Source organism: Camelus ferus, chromosome 17, assembly GCF_009834535.1.
Source record: "Camelus ferus isolate YT-003-E chromosome 17, BCGSAC_Cfer_1.0, whole genome shotgun sequence".
NCBI classification, from domain to species: Eukaryota; Metazoa; Chordata; class Mammalia; order Artiodactyla; family Camelidae; genus Camelus; species Camelus ferus.
Genome location: NC_045712.1, coordinates 41,839,708 through 41,859,086, shown reverse-complemented (window position 1 = coordinate 41,859,086; position 19,379 = coordinate 41,839,708). Strand labels below are relative to the sequence as shown.

At 42.6% G+C, this 19,379-nt stretch overlaps 1 protein-coding gene across 1 annotated transcript in view; it reads right to left on the bottom strand.

Annotated features, from left to right (window-relative positions):
- The window catches only part of SCN11A (sodium voltage-gated channel alpha subunit 11), a 122,923-nt gene that overhangs the window by 55,411 nt on the left and 48,133 nt on the right, over window positions 1–19,379 (bottom strand). Inside the window, 6 exon segments of the mRNA XM_014552505.2 lie at window positions 1,513–1,607; window positions 2,873–3,001; window positions 6,157–6,255; window positions 7,498–7,616; window positions 10,969–11,242; window positions 18,397–18,531. Of these exon segments, the coding sequence (XP_014407991.2) occupies window positions 1,513–1,607; window positions 2,873–3,001; window positions 6,157–6,255; window positions 7,498–7,616; window positions 10,969–11,242; window positions 18,397–18,531 (851 nt within the window).

Sequence of the window (19,379 nt, the reverse complement as noted above, 5' to 3'; positions counted from 1 at the left end):
CCATCTCAAATGGAACTTGTCCGAAGCTAACTCCTAATCTGACTTCCAAGGCCTGCTTCTCTCACTGACTACTTTTCCATCTTTCTAGTCACTCAGACAAAAACCTTGACTCATCCTTGACTCTTCTTTTGCTCACATAATGTATACAATCATTTCCTGTCAGGAAATCCTATTGTTTCCTCCTTCAAATTTATACAAAATCTGACCACTGTCCACCAACTCCTCTTCCACCGCCGGATCTGAGAGCACCACCACCTCTTGCTTGGACTATGGCAGTAGTCGTGGGTGTCAGTCTGGTTCCCCTGAGAAGCAGATTCTCTGGGACCGATGTACAAGACATTTCTTGGGGAAATGCCTGTGAAGAATAAAGGGGAGGGAGCAGAGGAGGCCAGAAGAGCCTCAGATCGTGACACAGGGCTGACACCTGGGAAAGGAGAGGAGGAAGGAAGCAGGGTAGACAGGAAGAGCCTCAGACTGTAGTGCTACTGTGAGAAAGCCTCAACCAGGTTGCTGGGGAGCTCCCGAGCCAAAGTACCCCCACAGAGGAGTCCCATACCCTTCAGGGTGGGGCCAGTACTTGTCCTCCCTACATGCAGGGAGAGCATGATCTTGGTATGACCATGATTGCAGTGATGAATCCAGAGTGGAGGCAGCTGCGACCATTAGTCAGTTGTGCTCCCTGAGGCAGGAGACCTGAGCAGCACGTTTCCATAGTGACCACCATGCCTCCTATCAGGTCTTCCTGCTCCTACCTTTGCTCCCCCACATTCTGTTCCCCACACAACAGCCAGAGTAATCCTTTTAAAACCTGAGTCAGACCATGTGATTCTTCTGCTAAAGCCCTCATTTGGCTCCCATTTCTCTCAGAGCAAAGCCCGAGTCCTCCTGGTGCTTCTATGCCTCCCCTTCACCTCTGTGGTCCTGCCTCCACCACCGGGCTCCTTGCTCTGTCTGCTCCAGCCCCATCCACAGCTTTTTTAATTCTTCTGTCTTTGAACTGGCTGCCTCCTATGCTCAGAACACTCTTTCTCACATATCTGCTTCTGAAACTCCCTTACCACCTTCAAATCTGCTCACATCTCACCTTCTCAATAACACCTATCCTGACCACTCCACTGAAAACTGCAACCTGCCTCCCTGAACCACTGTAACTTTCAAGAGTCCCTATGTTGTTTACTTTTCCATTTTATTTCTCCATGGCACATATCACTTTCTAGCATGCTATACAATTTACTTAGTTACAGCTTAAGTCTGTCTCCCAGCTCCCCACCTAGAATGTAAACTCCGTGAGGGCAAGGATCTTTGTTTGCTCCCTGCTATATCCCAAGCAGCCAGCACAGCGCCTGGACATTCTAGGTGCTCAATATATAGCTGTTGAAAGAGCAAATAAATGAATAAAGCAGGGTTTGTTTGTTAGTTTGTTGTTTGTATGACATATTGAAAAACTTTAACTATAATAAAATAAACATTCTCTTCTGCTAAGAACCAGTGTTGAAAGTTCGGGTGTCTTACCTGAAACTACTGAAATTGCTTTCAAAGCTCTGAATACTCGGAAGGTACGCAGGGATGACACACTGACCTTGATATTCGGTAAATATGATATAAACCTACAAGACAAAGCACAGGGCTTGCTTAGTTCTGTGAACATCTCCATGAAGGCGTCAAGGAAGCACAGCCTGGGGCCTGTGTCCCCCAGAGGGAAATTCGCAACCTCACCTCCCAGCCCCACCTTTATCTTAGGACTTGGCAATACCACTCTCTGTTGCTATGGACTCTAGATTGCACAGGAATCTCTTCTCAGCTCATCTTTATACTTGGACATAGATGAAGATTCCTTGAAATAGTCACCACAATTGTGGCTACATCCATGGATAACAGAAATCAACTTAAATGTTTATGACTCGCTACCTAGTTCTAGGCCCAGTGTACTTTCCTAAGGTCTCACCATGCGGCAAAGCCCAGGAGGAACCTAGGCCATCTGGTTCCAGGGCTCACCATCTTCACCACTGCACTGCACCACCTTTCAACAACCGTTGAACTTCAAATGGTAAACTCTGAAATTAACAGCACTTACATCAAAGAGCTTTCGTGAATATTAAATAGGTAAATATATGCAAAGTGCTTAAAATAATGGCTGCCACAAATTAAACAATGTTAGGTTTACTATTATTGTGCTGTCAATGGGCCACTGCTCCTCTTGCTTTTTATTTTGCTGACTCATAAATTTGGCATCTCATCATTCAGATGCCAAATTGAGTTCCTTCAGGAAGAACTTCAACTCTCACCTCATGCCATATGCAATAATTGACTCAAAATGGATCTGGACTTAATTAAACATAAGAGCCAAAATGATAGCATCTCTAGAAGAAAACATGAGAGAAACTCTTTGTGACCTTGTAGCAGACAAAGACATCTTAGACTCCCTGGTTCCTCCTACACACTGACTGTCAGGTACATGCACAGCTCCTATCCTAGCACTCACTGTAGCAGGTTACAATGGTCACTTATTGCCTCACTTCTTCTCTGGACTATGAGCTTCAAGGGGGTGGAACCATGCATGATTTTTTGTCATTATCATAACCCCTGTATCTTGCAGAGAATCTGGCCCATGACAGGCCAGTGTTTGATGAGTGAATGGCTGAAGAAATAAGACCATGAATGTTGGCCTAGAAATGGATTTGTCTGTGTGAAGGCCTCTGGCCAGTTGGCTACATGGTACAGTTTAGTAACAACCAATGCTGCACTCAAGAGTTCTAGGCTTTACCTGGCTGCACTCAGCCACTCATGTGGATCCACATAGAGCCCCATCAAAAGCCAAAGGGCTTCTTTCCTACCCCAAGTCTCTTCAGTAAAAGTCTTTTAACATTCTTACGCTGTTGCAATGACAATGGAGTCCAGCCAGTTCCATGGATCTCGAAGGAAAGAAAACTCATCCAGAATAAAACCTCTTGCCAATATTTTAATTAATGCTTCAAATATATAAATCCCCATGAAGACATACCTACAAAGCAAATCATTCAGAACAAGAATAAATATGATAAGAGATGTGAAAAACAGAGAGCCCATCTATCTGATCTGATCTTCATGAAGTTTTACTGTGTGACATTTAACATTCTGGTCTTAACATACCAGAATTCAGAAAGGTAAGGTCCTCAAGTAAGTTCTGGTATTTGGGATTTCTGAGAAACAGTCCCATGGATAAAGTTGTAAAGCTGATTTTCAATGCTTTGCTTCACAGCTATATTCTTGAGAGTAGTTTTAGCCAACAGGGGTCCCTAGGACTGGGGGCTGTAGTTTGTCACCGTTATTCTAGAGTTGTCTCTCTGATGTACACAATGGGACAATGGCAAAGGAACAAAAAGAGTAAATGACAAGGCTAAAAACCAGATCTTTCTACATCTCATGCTCATGGAGTGGAAGATAATATTGTTAAAATGTTTATGTTACTCAAGGTGACCTAAAGATTCAATGCAATCCCTATCAAAATCCCAGTGGAATTTTTTTGTAGAAATTGAAAAATCTGTCCTAAAATTCATATGGAATTTCAAAGGACCCTGAGTAGCCAAGACAATGTTGAAAAAAATTAAATCAAAATTCTTATATCAAAATTTATCACAAAGCTACAGTAATCAAAACAGTGTGGTACTGGCATAAAGGCAGACATACAGACCACTGGAATAGAACAGAGAGCCCAGAAATAAGCCTTCACATGTACAGTCAAATGACTTTCAACAAGAATAACAAGACTATTCAGTGGGAAAAGGACAGTCTTTTCAACAAATGGTGTTGGGAAAGCTCAATAGTCACATGCAAAAGAATGAAGTTGGACCCTTCCCTTATACCACGTACAAAAATTAACTCAAAATGGATTAGAACTAAATGTAAGACCTGAAGCTGTAAGACTCATAGAAGAAAATATCTGCAAATCATATGTCTGATGAGAGGTTAATATTCAGGATATATAAAGAACCCCTACAACTCAACAACAAAAAATTAAATAATTCAACTTAAAAATGGCCAAATGACTTGAATAGACATTTCTCCAAAGATGATATACAAATGGCCAACAAGCATATGAAAAGATGCTCATTATCACTAATTATCAGAGAAATGCAAATCAAAGCTACAATGAGCTATCACTATACTTTTAAAAAACTGGAAAATAACAAGTATTGGTGAGAATGTGGAGAGATTGAAATCCTATGTACTACTGGTGGAATCGTAAAATGGTGCAACTGCCATGAAAAGAAAATGGGAATTCTTGAAAAGATTAAAGATAGAATTACCATATGATCCAGCAATCCCACTTCTGGCTATATATACAAAGAACAGAAAGCACAGTCTTGAAGAGATATTTGCACACCCATTTTCATAGCAGCACTATTCACAATAGCCAAGAGAGAGAAGCAACCCAAATGTCCATGGATATATGAATAGATGAATAAAATGTGGTATATACATGCAATGGAATATTATTCAACCTTGAAAAGGAAGAAAATTCTGTCACATGCTACAGTGTGGATAAACCTTGAGGCCATATGCTAAGGAAAATAAATTAGTTATGCAAAGACAAATATTTTATGATTCCACTTACATGAAGCACTTAGAGTAACTGAATACATAGAAAGTAGAATGGTGGTTGCCGGGGGACTGGAGGTGGGGGAAGAATGGGCAGTTATTGTTTAATGGGTACAGAGTTTCAGTTTTGCAAGATGAAAGAGTTGTGGAGGTGGAAACTGGTAATGGTGCACAACTATGTAAATATACTTAATACCGCTGATGTGTGCACATAAAAATTATTAAGATGGTAAATTTTATGTAATGTGTGTTTTATCACAATTTTAAAAAATGATTCCCATTTTCTTCCTTTAGTCCTTCATTGTCTGTCCTCTAATTTATTTCCCTTCTTCTCCTTCCTCCTTCTCCAAAAAAGCAAAAAACAATACTCTATCTCTCTTGTTATGATCCCAATAAAAAATGCTGGGTCATCACACACACACAGGTTCCACATTTAGGACAAAAACAATTCAAACAATCTGTTAGTCCAGAGTAAAGGAAGTAGACCTTTTCTGGTAGAGTATCCAGCCATTGTTAGCTCTCAAAACTAAAGAATTAAGGTCTTGGGAACTTGAAAAATCCCACAGCAGCCACGTTCAAGAGCAGAAATGGTCATGAGGCTGCCGTAGGTAAGAGCTACTTCTGCTTCAGCCTTTTTCTAAGCTGCTCACTTTTTAGGTGACAAATAAACACAGCAGATTAACTAATGTCTGCCCTGAAATGCCGTCTTTTAAATTCAGATATAACTGATAAAATTATAGGTATCTTGAAAAAAGTCTGTAATTGCAGATGTGTGGGATTCTGCAAGTCTTCATCTAGATCTCAAACAAATGAGACAGCCAACTCTGACTGCAATTTCTGGCTGGCCATCTTAACCTTCCATCTCCCACTCCTACCATTCTCTCTATTCCAGCAGAAGCCTGACCACTGGTGGGACATGCAGACCAAGATGACATCTGATGTGGAGTACAACCATGCCCACCAGCGGGAAGCAGGGCTTGGAAGCTCCGTGATAGGGAGATCTCAACCCGCCAGGCAAATCAGGCCCTCTGGAGTGTGTAACTGTCAGTTCAACCACAGTTAGGGTATCTAGTCAGGGCCATGGGTATCCAGCTAGTAAACCCTTTTCTAAGATTCCATTCTAAGAAAATAATGATTTTTTAAAAGCTTTATGCCAAATGATGCTTGCTGCAATGCTATTTATAGTAGTAAAATATAAGAGTGGTAACTGCCTGCCTTTTGACTTATCTCCTTCTGAGGCCACAGGATCCCATAAGTAAATTATGGTTCAGTCATCAGATAAAATATTGTTTAGGCATCAACACTGACTCCTATAAAGCCTATATAAGCACAAAGAAAACCACTTAAAACTAGACATAAAATTTGAATGTGTGCTGTTTATTTCTTAAAAGGCCTTTCTAAAGACAGTTGTAAATATATACACACAAAAATGAAACTGACTCTGCCAGCATTTGTGTTGGGGAATTGGGATCACGGGTCACGTTTTCTTCTCTACAGCTAAACTCTGATGTAATCACAATTCTTTCGGGTCTGTTCATTTAAAAACGTAGGACAGGTGAGTGCAGGACAAACACTTACTCAGCGCTTTCAATATTTACATTGCTGCTGTCCCCGCGAGCTGAGGCCATAAACACGCAGTTGATGATGACGGTGCAGATGATGAACATGCTGAATAATGTGACCGGGGTCTGTTAAGGCAGGTAAACTGCAGGATGGCACGTGTCATTAGTCATTGTAGTGGAGGCTGTGGGTGTCCCTGCAGGGCCCCTTTTCTGCAGAAGCATCTGTCTTCTGTGAGTGTTGGCTAAGAACAACTCACAGCTGTTTCCGCCCTTGAAGAACTGTCCTTGGCTACATGACAGTCTCCTAACCCCGGAGGGCTACACACTCTGGCCTCTGGCTTTCAAGCCGGGCAGCTCCAGGGCTCCCCATGGGCTTAGGTTGATGCCTGATGCATGCTCAGCTGAGACCCTGCCCTTGCTTGGCTCCTCCTTTTGCTCCATGCTGCTTCCCTTTTTCCTTCTCCAGAGAGCACCACCCCCCAAACCCACTACTAAATCACTTAAATAAATCTCATCTCAGGCTCTGCTTCTAGAGAACCCAACTTAAAATAGTTGTCCCTTCCTGTTCTCCTGAGTACTCCATTATGTCTACCAACCCATGTCTTTTTCACTTCCCCCAGTCTAAAACTGCCTACTGTCTCCCACCTTCTGCACACAAAAGAAATGCCTAAGACTTCCTACCTGTCTCTATCCTCTAAGATTGCGGTTGCAAACTTAAAGTCTCAGGAACCTGATAAATCACAGAAATGGGAGAAATGGACTGATGCTGGGTCACAGGGAGGGTGGAGATGTGGTGAAATGGAGCTTGCACATCCTCTAAAAGAGGCGGCCATTTCTCACTGCACCCATTCTTGCCAGGCAGGAATACAGGCCTAGCCTTGCCAGAGGTTCCATATTTCAAGAGAAGCTGGAAATCTAGATTTTTAACACTAGAAACTGTTTCAAAATATTTTTAAAGACTGTAGTTCTAACACATTTATCGGCTAAACATGGTATACAGGTTGACAGTTTTCAATCTTCATTTGGGTCTCAACCTAGATCTTTCTTTCTCCAGGAAGCCATCCTTGATGTCTCCAAAGCACAGCAGTACCTCTCCTCACTCCCACTTCCAGATTGTTCATCTCACTAAAGAAACTGCCTGCCTTTTGACCTGTCTCTCTCTGAGGCCACAGGGTCCCAGCTGGGGGCCACGCCTTGTTCACAACCAGCATCAGCACGGCCCTGCCGAGCAGCAGGGGCACTCAACCGTACTTGTTGTAAGAATGAGCTGTTTCCACTCAACAAACATGTGAACACCCTGGGGCTTGTGCACGCTTCACCTGACCTGGACTTAGTAAAAGAAGCAACAAAAGGATATGAATGGACTGAGATTCTAATGGCTAAACTTCTGATTGAATTGAAAGGTCCCAAAATGAACAAGGCTCGTTTGGCACTAAAGCGGTAGATTGTTCTCTTTTTGTTCAACACCATAAATGTCTGCAAAAAAACAAACACAATAGGAATTACATGCAATGACAAAACAATATTTACCATGAGTTCATTTAGAGAAAATACGGTGGGACGACAGGTTGAAGCGTAGTGTGTCATTATGATGACTATGACTTCTGATTGGAGAGCTGTCTTCTGAAGCCAGAGGTAGTTTCTGACCACTGTTACTATGGAAGCCAACAGAACCCCCAAGTGGCTTAGGTCTCACCCAGAGTCCCAAGGTAAGTGTTGGGACTCAGAGTCCCATGACTCTGATCTATTGAAAGGCAGCCCTCACTCCCAAAATAACTGTTGAGCTGTGGACTGTTCACCCAGTGAATACTCAAGAGGCCCCAGAAATGAAGCACATGGGCCCTGCAAATAAAAAAGTAGGGGTGAAGAGTAATAACTGTGGCAAACAAAACCCTTTGTACTGTACTCCATGGCAGATATTTATGAAGACAAGGACTAGAAGAGAAGTTAAAGAGACAGAAGTAGAATTGAACATTCACATTTGGCAGATTTTTAAAAATTATTTTGATTACTAATAAAGACTTTGTAATGAATCTTAGAATAGTGAGGGAACTAGAGAGTTCATATTGTTATGCCTGGGCAGTTCTACGTGAAACAGTCTGCCTATCAATTCTAACCTTGAGGATCTTCAATAAAAAAAGTCATCAAGGTTCCCAGACTTGCTCTCCCATTCCCCACTGGACATAGGCAAATTTGCCTGTAGTTTTCAACCAGAAGGGGAGGCCCCACAAAAGGCATCTAGAAATGTGTGTGGGTGTTTTTGGTTGTCTGTCACAAACACTGGAGGATCTACTGGCCTTTGGTGGGTACATCCAGGGATGCCAAACCCAGGACAGACCTGCCAAATGGTGCACTGACCACCCAAAGTGTCTAATTGGGCCCCAATGAAGAACACCAAACTTGTGCCATTTCCTCCTTGCATGTCTTCCTGGGCTCTGGGCATGAGCTGCCCCTGGACAACAACCTAGCCCTCACAGACTTCTAACATCAACCCTCAGATCTCCCCCTTTCCATTGAACTGTCATCTGGCTGTCTCCTTATGCATCCCTAAGGCTGCTAGTTACAAAAATCTTCACAGAACTAGGGTCGTTCCTATCTCCTGTGTCTGTGGTCCTTTCAGATTTGCAAAAAGTAATGTTTGACACAGAATCCAGCATGTTCTCAGACAGGAGAGACAGGTCCTGTCACCCAGGCACAGAAGCAGTGGGGCAGCTGCAGCCTTGGCTGAGGCACCAGAACTTCAGTCACTGCCAGGCCTCAAACCTTCCTTCACTGAGTTGCTGGACTTTGCTTGTCTGCTGGCCACCTGGCTGCAGGGAAAATGTGAACTAGGATATTTTCCTTTGCCTCCATAACAAAATGAAGTGGGCCACAGGGTTCTTTAAAAGCTATGAGCCCAGGGGCCCAAGACTCACTTTGGGAATCCTATGCCCTTCCTTTGGCTAGAAAGACGATTTTAGGGCAGACAGCAAACTTCTCCTTGACAGAGGTCACCCCAGATTAATAGGGAGCATGATATGGCTCTGCTTCTGTGCCCTTTGATTTTGATATTTTATTAATGCCTCCTCTGACTGCTTTCAATATTTCAACTAATGGTGTATTTAACTACACTTGCCAGGGTTTTAATGATTTAAATGATAGGTATCAGCTCCTCCTGTCTGCTTGCTGACACTTCTCCACCCCTTTCCTTGTAGCGCTTCAAAAATGGAAATTTGGAAAGAAAGGAAGTGAACTGCGACTGCAGAAAGAATCCTTGGGTTTGAGTCCAGCTCCACCACTGATTGGCTGTTTGACTGGGTGTAAGCCACTCCCAACTAGGCTTTGGTTTCCTCATCTGTAAGGTGCTAACGACACTACACACAGCTCACATAACTGCTAGAGCACTGGCCATGCGAGGTCATGGGTATGCAGAGCTCTGAACAAGTATCATGTCTCCTAATTTAAAGGGAGAACCCAGGCTGAGAAGAGGTGGTCCTAGAACATCCACCCTGGTTGGAAAAGAGACTGTCCTCCCAGGACTATCCACAACGCACTAGGCTGCCTGCCTTGTGGGTCTCCTGCCCAACCATGAGGCAGAAGGAAGCCTCTAAGAGTTAACTCACCTCTAAAAGCTCTGCCTCCAAGAAGCCCCTGGAATTCTGGGGCATTAGGAAAAGGAGAAGCATTGGAGTGTTTTTGCTCCTTCATCTCTTTTCCCCTTTCTTGTCCTTCCCAGTCATCCCCCACTTCCCTCTATACACACAGTCCCTATTTGGCTTGGTCTAATTCAACGACATACAAACCAGGCAATCTTTCTTTGGAGAGGTCAGTTTCCCACTGGTGCCAGCGAAGGATGTTCTGGGTATCCCATATCTTCCAAAACTTGCCCCAGACTCCCCAGCCTCCTTCCTCTCTGTCCTCAGTCTGGCTAAGTAGGTTTTCCATTCCCTGCTGGATCACATAGTAAGATGATGATGGTTCGGTCTTCTGAGTCTTTCTTGAAAGGGGATGGTCTGTAAAGGGCTGTTCTCACTATCTCAGCCTTTCAAACAGCTATCAGGAGAGCCTGAGCTCACATTTCTTCACCCAGGAGCCCCTCTGAAGAACTTTTATGAGAATTTCCCTACATCCAAGTAGATAAAACAGCAAGCCTGTCGCACATTGGCATGTGGTTTACATATAATCTGCACATGCCCACTTGATTACAATATTTTTAAACTTCATTCATTGAGCTCCTCTTGTGTGTCAAGTGTTGGTCTAGGACTTTAAACTTCATAAATCTCATTTAATAGCCTAAAAAGCCTATTGTCTACGAGTTTTTCAAGGTAAATGCTTGTTCCTGAAACAGACATTCATGGACAGTGATATTAGTCTTTCATATCAGTATAATGCTTTATACTTTATAAAGTACCTCCACAATATGTCTATACTGTAATGTAGGGAAAGCAGGCATTATTCCCATGTTACTGATTAGAAAAGTGAGAATTAGTGAAGTGGTTCACCCAAAGTTATAAATCCAATCACTTGAAATGGACTACACCCAACTTTTCTGACTGCTAGTCCAATCCTCCTTCCTGACACCATTTTATGTTTTATCTGTTCTCCTTTTAATCTCTCTGCTGCTCCTAGTCCTCATCTTCTTCTCCAAGACACACATTATTACAGAGAGAAAATTAGTACTGAAAGCTGTTCTAAGAATTATGAAAGCAATGACAGGGGATGATAGCAAAGGAGAAGCTGGGTCTGACCTCTCTATACCCCAAGATCAGTATTTGGAGATTCTTGTAACACCAGTTATAATCGGTGGTTAGAACATGGTTAGAACACCCCAAACTCCCCACAGAGGTACCTTATGATTTCTGTAGAATGGGTCCAGGTCTTCCAGGGGTTTTGCTATCAGCTCAGGGGGAATATCTCCATAGAGCTTGGGCAACTTTCTGGAGACCTTTAGGTCAAGCTGAGGTCGAAGCTGGGGTTCTGCTGATTTCTGGTCTTTGGACTTCTTTTCCTCGTTTTGGATGGCGATCTGCTTCTCAATTGCAGCCAGAGAGTCAGGAGTGAAGGGGCGGAAATTCCGTGCATCTGGGAAGATCACTGGGTAGCACCTCTCGTCCATCTTCTCCCTTGGGGCAGAGACAACCAGCAGACCCTCAGAGAGCTCTGGGTGGTAGAAATCACACTGTCTGCCCTGGGATTCCACTCTCCAAGGACAATATCATGGAGTCTAAAAGAGTTGAGACTGAGGTGAGGGAGCTTGGGAGCTCATTAGCTATGGGGAAAGTCAGAAGAGGTGGCCACCACTGTGGATATAGCACGAACTTTGGGCATTGGCAAGACCAAAGCAGGGCATCATTCCTGGAAGACCTGGGTATAGGTGGGAAGTTGAGTTCAAGGTCAATATGCAGAAGAAGTTCAGTCTCTAAAACTGAGACCCAAGCATTGAGCAAGACAATAAGGCTGAACAAGCTGAAATATAAAATGGGACCTGCAGATGGCAGACAAATGGCCACAATGTGACCAGAAGGGGAAGAAATAGGGAATCAAGTGAGCCATAGCTGTGGGTTGTAAAATCAAAACTATGAGTGCATGAGTCTTTCCTCAACTTTGGTCAGCAAAGTTCTTAAAATGTGATGGAATGGAAACAAAAGATCCATAAACATAAAATGAACATTTACATTAACATCTATGATCCTATGCTAGCTCCCTTACTTATGAGACCCAGACCTGGCAGAAGTGAGACCCCAAGAAAGCAGAAAGGATTTGCCAAGGCTAATATGGTCACTCTATCATGGGATAGTAGTTCTCCCAGTCTCTACCCCTTTCCTTTCTACAAGGGCTTTCTCTACAGTCTCAGGTTTAAAACTAGACTCTGAGAAAAAGCAGTAATGTTGAAGTTGAATGCATTTATTCCCCATGCCAGGAGTCCTCTTCCTTTCTAATTTACTGAATGCCAATCTAGGATTGACTCCCAAACCACTCTGGAGAATTACAATGGGGAATCCAACATGCGACTGGTTTTATTCATTCAACAACCATGTGCTCAGTGTCTGTTCTAGGCACAGTGCTACCAGGCACTAATGGGTGAAAAAACCATAGTTACTTCTCTGGGCCCTACAGCTATGCTGCCCTGATATAGTGGAGAAGACAGATAAAAGACAGGAAGTTACAATAGAGTAAGACAAACGTTACTATAGGAAGAAATAGAGGGTGCTATGTCTGTGCATAGGATAAGCATCTAACCAGTTTTGTGGAATCAGGGATGGCTTGCCAAAGCTTTAATGTCTCAGCTGAGACCTAAAGGAGATGTAAGACTTAGAGAAGAAAAAAAGGGGACATTAGAGTGTTGCAGAGGGAGCAAAGAACATGTACAAGGATCCATGGGTGAAAAAGAACGTGGTGTCCATCAACAGGTTTTGTTTGCCCAAAATGGAGATTTTGTGGAGCAGAATGTCCAGATAAGGCTCCAGTCAGCATGAGAGCATATGGGGGCTTGTAATCCCTAGCAAAGACAATGCACTTCACCCTGAGGGTAGTAAGAAATTGCTAAAGGGTGGGTTATTACTATTATTATTATTATTAGAGAGGGGTAACATTATCATTTTTTAAATATCCCACTTACTGGTGCGAATGGGTAGGGCTTGGGATAGGGGAATGAAGGAGTTGAGGAGGCTGCAACAGGAGAAATGAGCTTGGAAATAGTTGCAAAAAATCATAATCACTGAGGACACCTAATGGAATGGACAGATTTGAGACCCACTAAAAAACAGCCTTCATGAGTGGGATTCACGAGAAGGGAGGGATCTGAGGGATAGGAAGGAGCCAAGACTCCCAGCTTGGGCAAGTGGGTCAGCAGTTGTGCCACTCACTCAGATAGAAAGCACTAGGGAAGGAGGAAGCTCTGGGGGAAGGGATTCAGTTTAAACACATGGAGTTGAAGCTGCTGATGGAATCTGCAAGTGGAGAGAACCAGGAGGCACGTAAATATGAGAAATCACAGCTTATACATGTTAGACTCTGAAAGCAGCATGTAAGAAAAAAACAGAAACAAAAACATAATCAAAACTTCTCTTGCAAATCCCTCAGGAAGGCACCATACTGAAGAGGCATCCCAACAAACTGGTCAACAAATTCAATACAGCCAACTTTTCTTCCAGTGCCAGAACCAGTCACTCTTTCTTTAGTGAAGCCTCAAAGTAGCTGGACTGTGTTTAAGGGCTATAATAAAGGCAATATGTGTGTCTTTAAACGCACTAAGGGTAATGAGATAGTCGCAATGTGTGAGCCGCAAGTCAACAGAAATCAAATATGGGACAGCAGATTCAGTGCATTCTATCCTGCATTCATTCAGGGTCAAGCTCTTAATGGATGAGCCTGGATGATGGAATTGGCCATACTATGTAAATTACTCGCTTTCCATTCCCCTCTCCTCCATTCTGCTCCCACTCCACTTCACTCCTCTCTTTCTCTCTCTCTTAAACATATATAATTAAATTTGTATAAATGAAGTGAGGGTATAATGAGACTCTGTTGTATTTGGCTCTAGATCTCATAAAAGACATTTAAGACAAGGATGAAGTCTTTTTCAGTAAGCAGCATAGAAATGTTAGCTGATCCTTTAAAACGGATGAGCCTAGAAAGAACCTGAATGGTAAAAACTGGACTTTATGCTAAGTTGCAGCAAGGAATCCAGTGGAGGGCTGCTGCCACAATAATGAGACCACTAGAAAAGAAACTGGACACTCTGACCCTGCTGTTCTGACCCTGGGGTATTCTGCCTGGGTTCTTGAAGAGACTCGATAAAAATAAATAACGCAAAATAAAACTGACAACCCCCGAAACTGCACACATCAAAAATTTGTTATAGATGATGTCATAACTAAAGAACCACACCTTAAAGGTAACACTGAAAACAGCAAAAATTGACCCAGGGAAACGAGGACTTTATAAAATTATCAACTCGAATCTGACAAAATAAAATCACATGGAGTAAAATTTTCCAATTAAGTGAAAAAAATTGATAGAAGAATCAAAATTTTTTTTAATAAAAGTAGACTCGGGAAAACTGGACTGTGGAAATAGAGGCTGCACATGCAAAATTAAATTAATGAAGTAATAAGCATCAATATGGCACATATTGTAAATGATAACATTTGGAAATATTCAAATCTTCACTGTGAAATTTATACATAAATACTTAATTCTGAAAATTTCTGTACAGAAAATAATTGCATTGCTTGGAAAATTAGTTACACAATTAAATTGGCTAAGTGCAATTATTTCCTAAGCCTCACTATTACTCACATATGAAGGCAAATTTTTCAGACACTAAATGTCTCTTTACAAAAAAATTATTTGCGCATATGCTCCTAAACAATGATAAGGGAATCCAAAAAATGGAGAGTGCATGGAATCCAAGACATAGTGTACCCAATCCAAGAGTGCACTAAAAATATTCCAGGGTGACAGCACCTCAACTGTCCTGAAAAGCAATTGATCCAAGTAGAATTAGAAGTCAGAAAGCCCCAAGAAAAATTCTTCAAGAATAAAGTAAATTTTCTGTAACAAAGAAACTGATTTCTTAACAGGTGAAAAAAGAAAGGTAATTGGAAATTCCATGAAAACAAAATGTTCTTCAGAAAGTCATGTTTTACATATGAAGCCAACTAAACAATCTGAGCAGTTGATGGAATATAAGAAGAGGAAAAGAAGAGAGTCCACTTGACCCTCACACTCAGAACATTCTCCCTTATGCAGCAGAAGGTCACTGACATCAGAATCCATCCCCTTGTTTATGGGTCCAAATATAGTACTTGGTTTTAGAGACTAGTAGCTACAAAGCCATTGTATCATAAAGGTTATATATTAGTTTTTGATTTTTAACAATCATCTGATAGATAAAGAATTAATTATAATTACAGAGTATACTTCAACTGTTATAAATGTTATAAAATTTTGTTTTGCAAGCCAGAGTTGGAGAGAAAAGATTAAGGGAAGTTCAGAGGCATCAATTTCCTCATCTTAAACACTTGGAGAATCAAGACATTTTATGGAAGTTCAATGGATCAAGCAATACAGGTGTAAGTCTATCTGTTAAAATTATCAGGTAATCAAGTGCAAAACCAAATTTGAAGTATAAGCAACAAAAACTGGAAGAAATCATGAGGAGGGCAGAAAGATTGCTGTCAATAAGCTAAACTCATCTCACATACAGACAATTCAGTAACTTCTACTTAAACTTGACAAATCAATAAATAGAAGTATAAAAGAATCATGTAGAGTTAGCAAGACAATGACCAGAAGAATGAAAACTCAAATGGTTAAAATGGGACTGGGCATATAGGTGAAGATGGAGATATTTTATTTTTTATGTTATATCCTTCCCAACATTTTCCCCATCTGAGCTATTTGAGTTACCTGCATGTACATGTCACATTTATAGGACTGCAAAAGGATTGTAAAAATCCTTCAAAGGCTCAGAACATCCTCTGATTCAAAGTAGAGTTGAGGGGTGGGGATATAGCTCAATGGTAGAGTGTGTGCTTAGCATGCACGAGATCCAGGGTTCAATCCCCAGTACCTCCGGTTAAATAAAAAAAAGTAGAGAGTCAAAATATCAGATATAATGACAGGTTCTAAATCTCTTTGAGTCATAAAGGAAACAAGCTATTTGCAGTCCTAAGCCAGGAGGCCAGTGGCATGTGAATTATGATTTGACACTGGAAATCATGGAGACATGGAGTGATGGGCTAGACTTGCAAGGGAGGTGGGAAACTACCTGTTACCATGCTTCTCTGAGGACTGGCTTGGGCTCAGCAGTCTCCCGGGTCCACTTCCCACTGAACAGACAGAAAACAAACACTTATGGGGAATCAGGTAAATCAGGGAGGACGGATGAAACCACACAATGGGTGTGGCTGCACTAGGGAAGCACTGAGTGCTGTGGTGCAAAGAAGGGCATGGTTATGAAGACTGGAAGTCACTGAGCTGGGAGGAGAGAGGGAGGTGTACGCATGTATGAAAGCACTGAGCGTAGCAAAGGGCTTTTGTTTCGTATTTATGACTTTATCTATAATTACAAAAGTTACATAACCTTACTGTGCTGGCCACCTTCAGTTTGCCCTCCAGATCTCTTCACCATCCTTCTCCATGAGTGCCTGTGAAGCTGATTCACATGGACGCCTCACTGGGGCCCCTTGAACTCTGGCTTCTGGTTGAATTTGGCTGATGGGAGGCACCAGAAAGAGACCCAGAGAATGGTGGGGAGTGAGGTCAGGGATCTCTTTCCCATCTCTCTTCCTGATGGTGGCCTTGTGCCACAGCTCCTGTCAGATGGCCCGTCCACACAGCTTTCTCTCCAGTTCTTTAGTAGCTCCCTCCCCTGCCCCTTCACATGTGGGATGTAATGGCACCCCACTCCCACAACCCCTGAGAATAGCACTCTCATTTATTTCTGTTACTGTAACTGTGCTTCAACTTTTGTAAAATATCCTTCAATACAACATCCTCAAAATGCCCAGTTTGAATGCATCACATGTTTCCTGCCAGGGCCCTGGCTGATAGAATCATTTATTAAATAAAGTTTAGAAAACAAGAAAAGGAAATGATCACCCACAAAACAAAGCTACCTAACACATTCATGTTACAACATTCTGGTGTACTTTTCCATAGTCTTTTCGTGAATATGTTTATATAACTGTCATTTGTGATGCATATGCAATTTTACCTTGTGATTAATTAATCACAAACTTTTTCACAATAATAGATGTCATTTAATGGTGTCTACCCTGTTCCAGGCAAAATCTTGAGTGTGTTGATATATATTATCTCATTTAATCCTCAGAGTAATCTCATGAGATAAATATTATCCTTGGGGGATTTCTGAAAGGAAATACTCAACTGGAATTAAGGTTAATTCTTCTCCTAAGCGGCAGAGGTAAATTAACCCTACATCTTCCTTTTACTAGTGTTTTGCTCTAGTTTTTCCTCCAAGCAAGGAGCCAAACTAGACAACCTGACCCTTACACTTTACCCTAACCGGTGAGAAAAGTCACAAAAGGATTATACCTGCACAGCCAAAACGTTTTAGCATGGATCCGGCTGTCACAAGCCAAAATGCCCAAGGTCCGTGCTGAGGTTAGTGAGAGTTCTGAGCTATGGGCTAAGCAGAGTCAAACGCTTTAAATGGATTATCTTTCACAATTTCCCAAGAAAGCTACAGGGTAGATATTATTACATCACCCATATTTTACAGAAGAGAAACACTAGGGCTTAGAGAAATGGAGACACTTGCCTATGATCCTGTGAGTGCTGGAGCATCTCAACCCCAAACAATCACCACCATGCAATTCCACCTACATGCCTAGTTCTTCATACTCAAGCTAAGACATCCCACGGAGGTGAGAGGAGGGAGTCCGGAGGAGAAAGCCACACAGCTTCCAGCAGGGCTGGGCTGGGTTGATGGCACCCTCGGTGGGGGTGATGTTCTTCCCTCGACATCAGCGTCGCTGCCACCTCCCCATCCACATGTCACTCCCACAGGCATTCCACTGGCCCCACCATGTCACCCTCCCACTCACCCAAGCCAGACAGCCCAATGGTGGATGCATCCTACAGGAAGGGGCATCCATCCATCCAAATCCTTCATCCATTTTTGGGTGCTGGTTTGTATAACACGTTCCTAATTTTGGTGACACATAGCCATGCTTGTTAATGTGGGTTACAAATATATATATATATATACTCTTCCTCCTTCATAGATCCCAAAAGAAAATCAGAAAGCAAAGGAACATGAACAGACTTTAACACAATTTGATCTCAGTCCAAAGCCAATCCCAAGATTAGGTTGCTAGCCCTTCAGAAAAACAAAACAAGAAACAAACAAACAAAAACCCTTGCATACATAAATTTCTGATTAAGTTAACTGGCCACAGGGAATTCAGAAAATATTTGGAGGATTTGCACTACAGCCTCCGATGGAGACAAGAGTTGAGCACATCATTTCTAGAAAAGTGCAATTCCTGACACAAAGTCCAGGGTTGCGAGCACCTATCAGGCCAGCCATCTGGTCTCCATGCCTTCATGCATTTGAAAGGAGGAAAACCACCTCATCACCCTGAGCCACATATCTTGTACCTGCTCTCTGCCTCTTATTTGAACAGGAAAAGGTTACAAAAGGCCTGTACTCCATCCAAATGAAAAAACAGAGCAAGTTCCATAGTGGCAGGTCCAGCCTTGGAAGGACAGAAGAACAGGGCTGCCCCCAGCCCAGAGGACTTACCTGCCTTCTGGTAAGATGGCTCCAGGCAGCAGCCCTGGGTGTACCTCGTGAAACTCTCCACAGAGCAAGTCCCTCACGGAGTCCGAGCTCCTGCTCCTGGCAGTTGAAGCCCTTCTAGGAGGGGCGGCTCCAAAGCTGGGTGGAGAGCACGGAGGAGGGCAGATGGGAAGAGAGCCAAAGTGATTTTAAAGAATCGTGTAGGAAACCCTGTAACTGGAGAAGTGACTGAGATGGTACTTACATTTATACTTTGGAAGCATCTGCCTTTAATCAGTGCTTAATCTAACTCTGCAGAAAGCATCATTAATAAAGAAACAGGTTGGTTTTTTTTTCCTTTGGTCTCATCCAAGTGGGTGCGAAAATACAGAAAAGTCTATCTGAAAAGCCATGCTGTTTCTGTATTCAGCTTAGTCTGCAGGCAGCCTAACTCGGGGCCCCCTAGGGTCCTGCCCCCCAGGACCTCCCAAGGTCCACAATGTGAAACTGTTCACAAAGCACCCATTCATTTCCTCCTCCTTGCTTTTTTCTTATGCCATCAACACTTGGGTTCAGACCTATGAAAATACATGTTTGCTTATGTGTTTGTCGTAAGGGACACTAAGAAGACCCCTTGGCCACCAAAGCAACATTGCAATGGACCTGTCACCATACCCAAAACTCTCCCATGTAGGCTTCTGTTTTGTTAATGCTTGGGGAAAATTGAAATTTCTCTGGGCAGTGTAAGCATAAGAAATTCTCAACCACGTCACCTTCCAGAGGCTAGCTGAAAGCCAACTGAGGTAAAAGACAGAGGACGTGTGTTTATAAGAAGTCAGGAGGTAGGAAGTAGGTATTTAAAGGAGTGTCGGATTGGAATCACAGGCAGATTTTGGTCCTGCCAGAAAGGGCACTGAATACTAGTCAAAAGAACTGGGCTCTACCACTGTAAGCTGTGTGATATTGGAAGGGTCATTCAATTTCTCTGAACCTTAATTTTCTTCCTA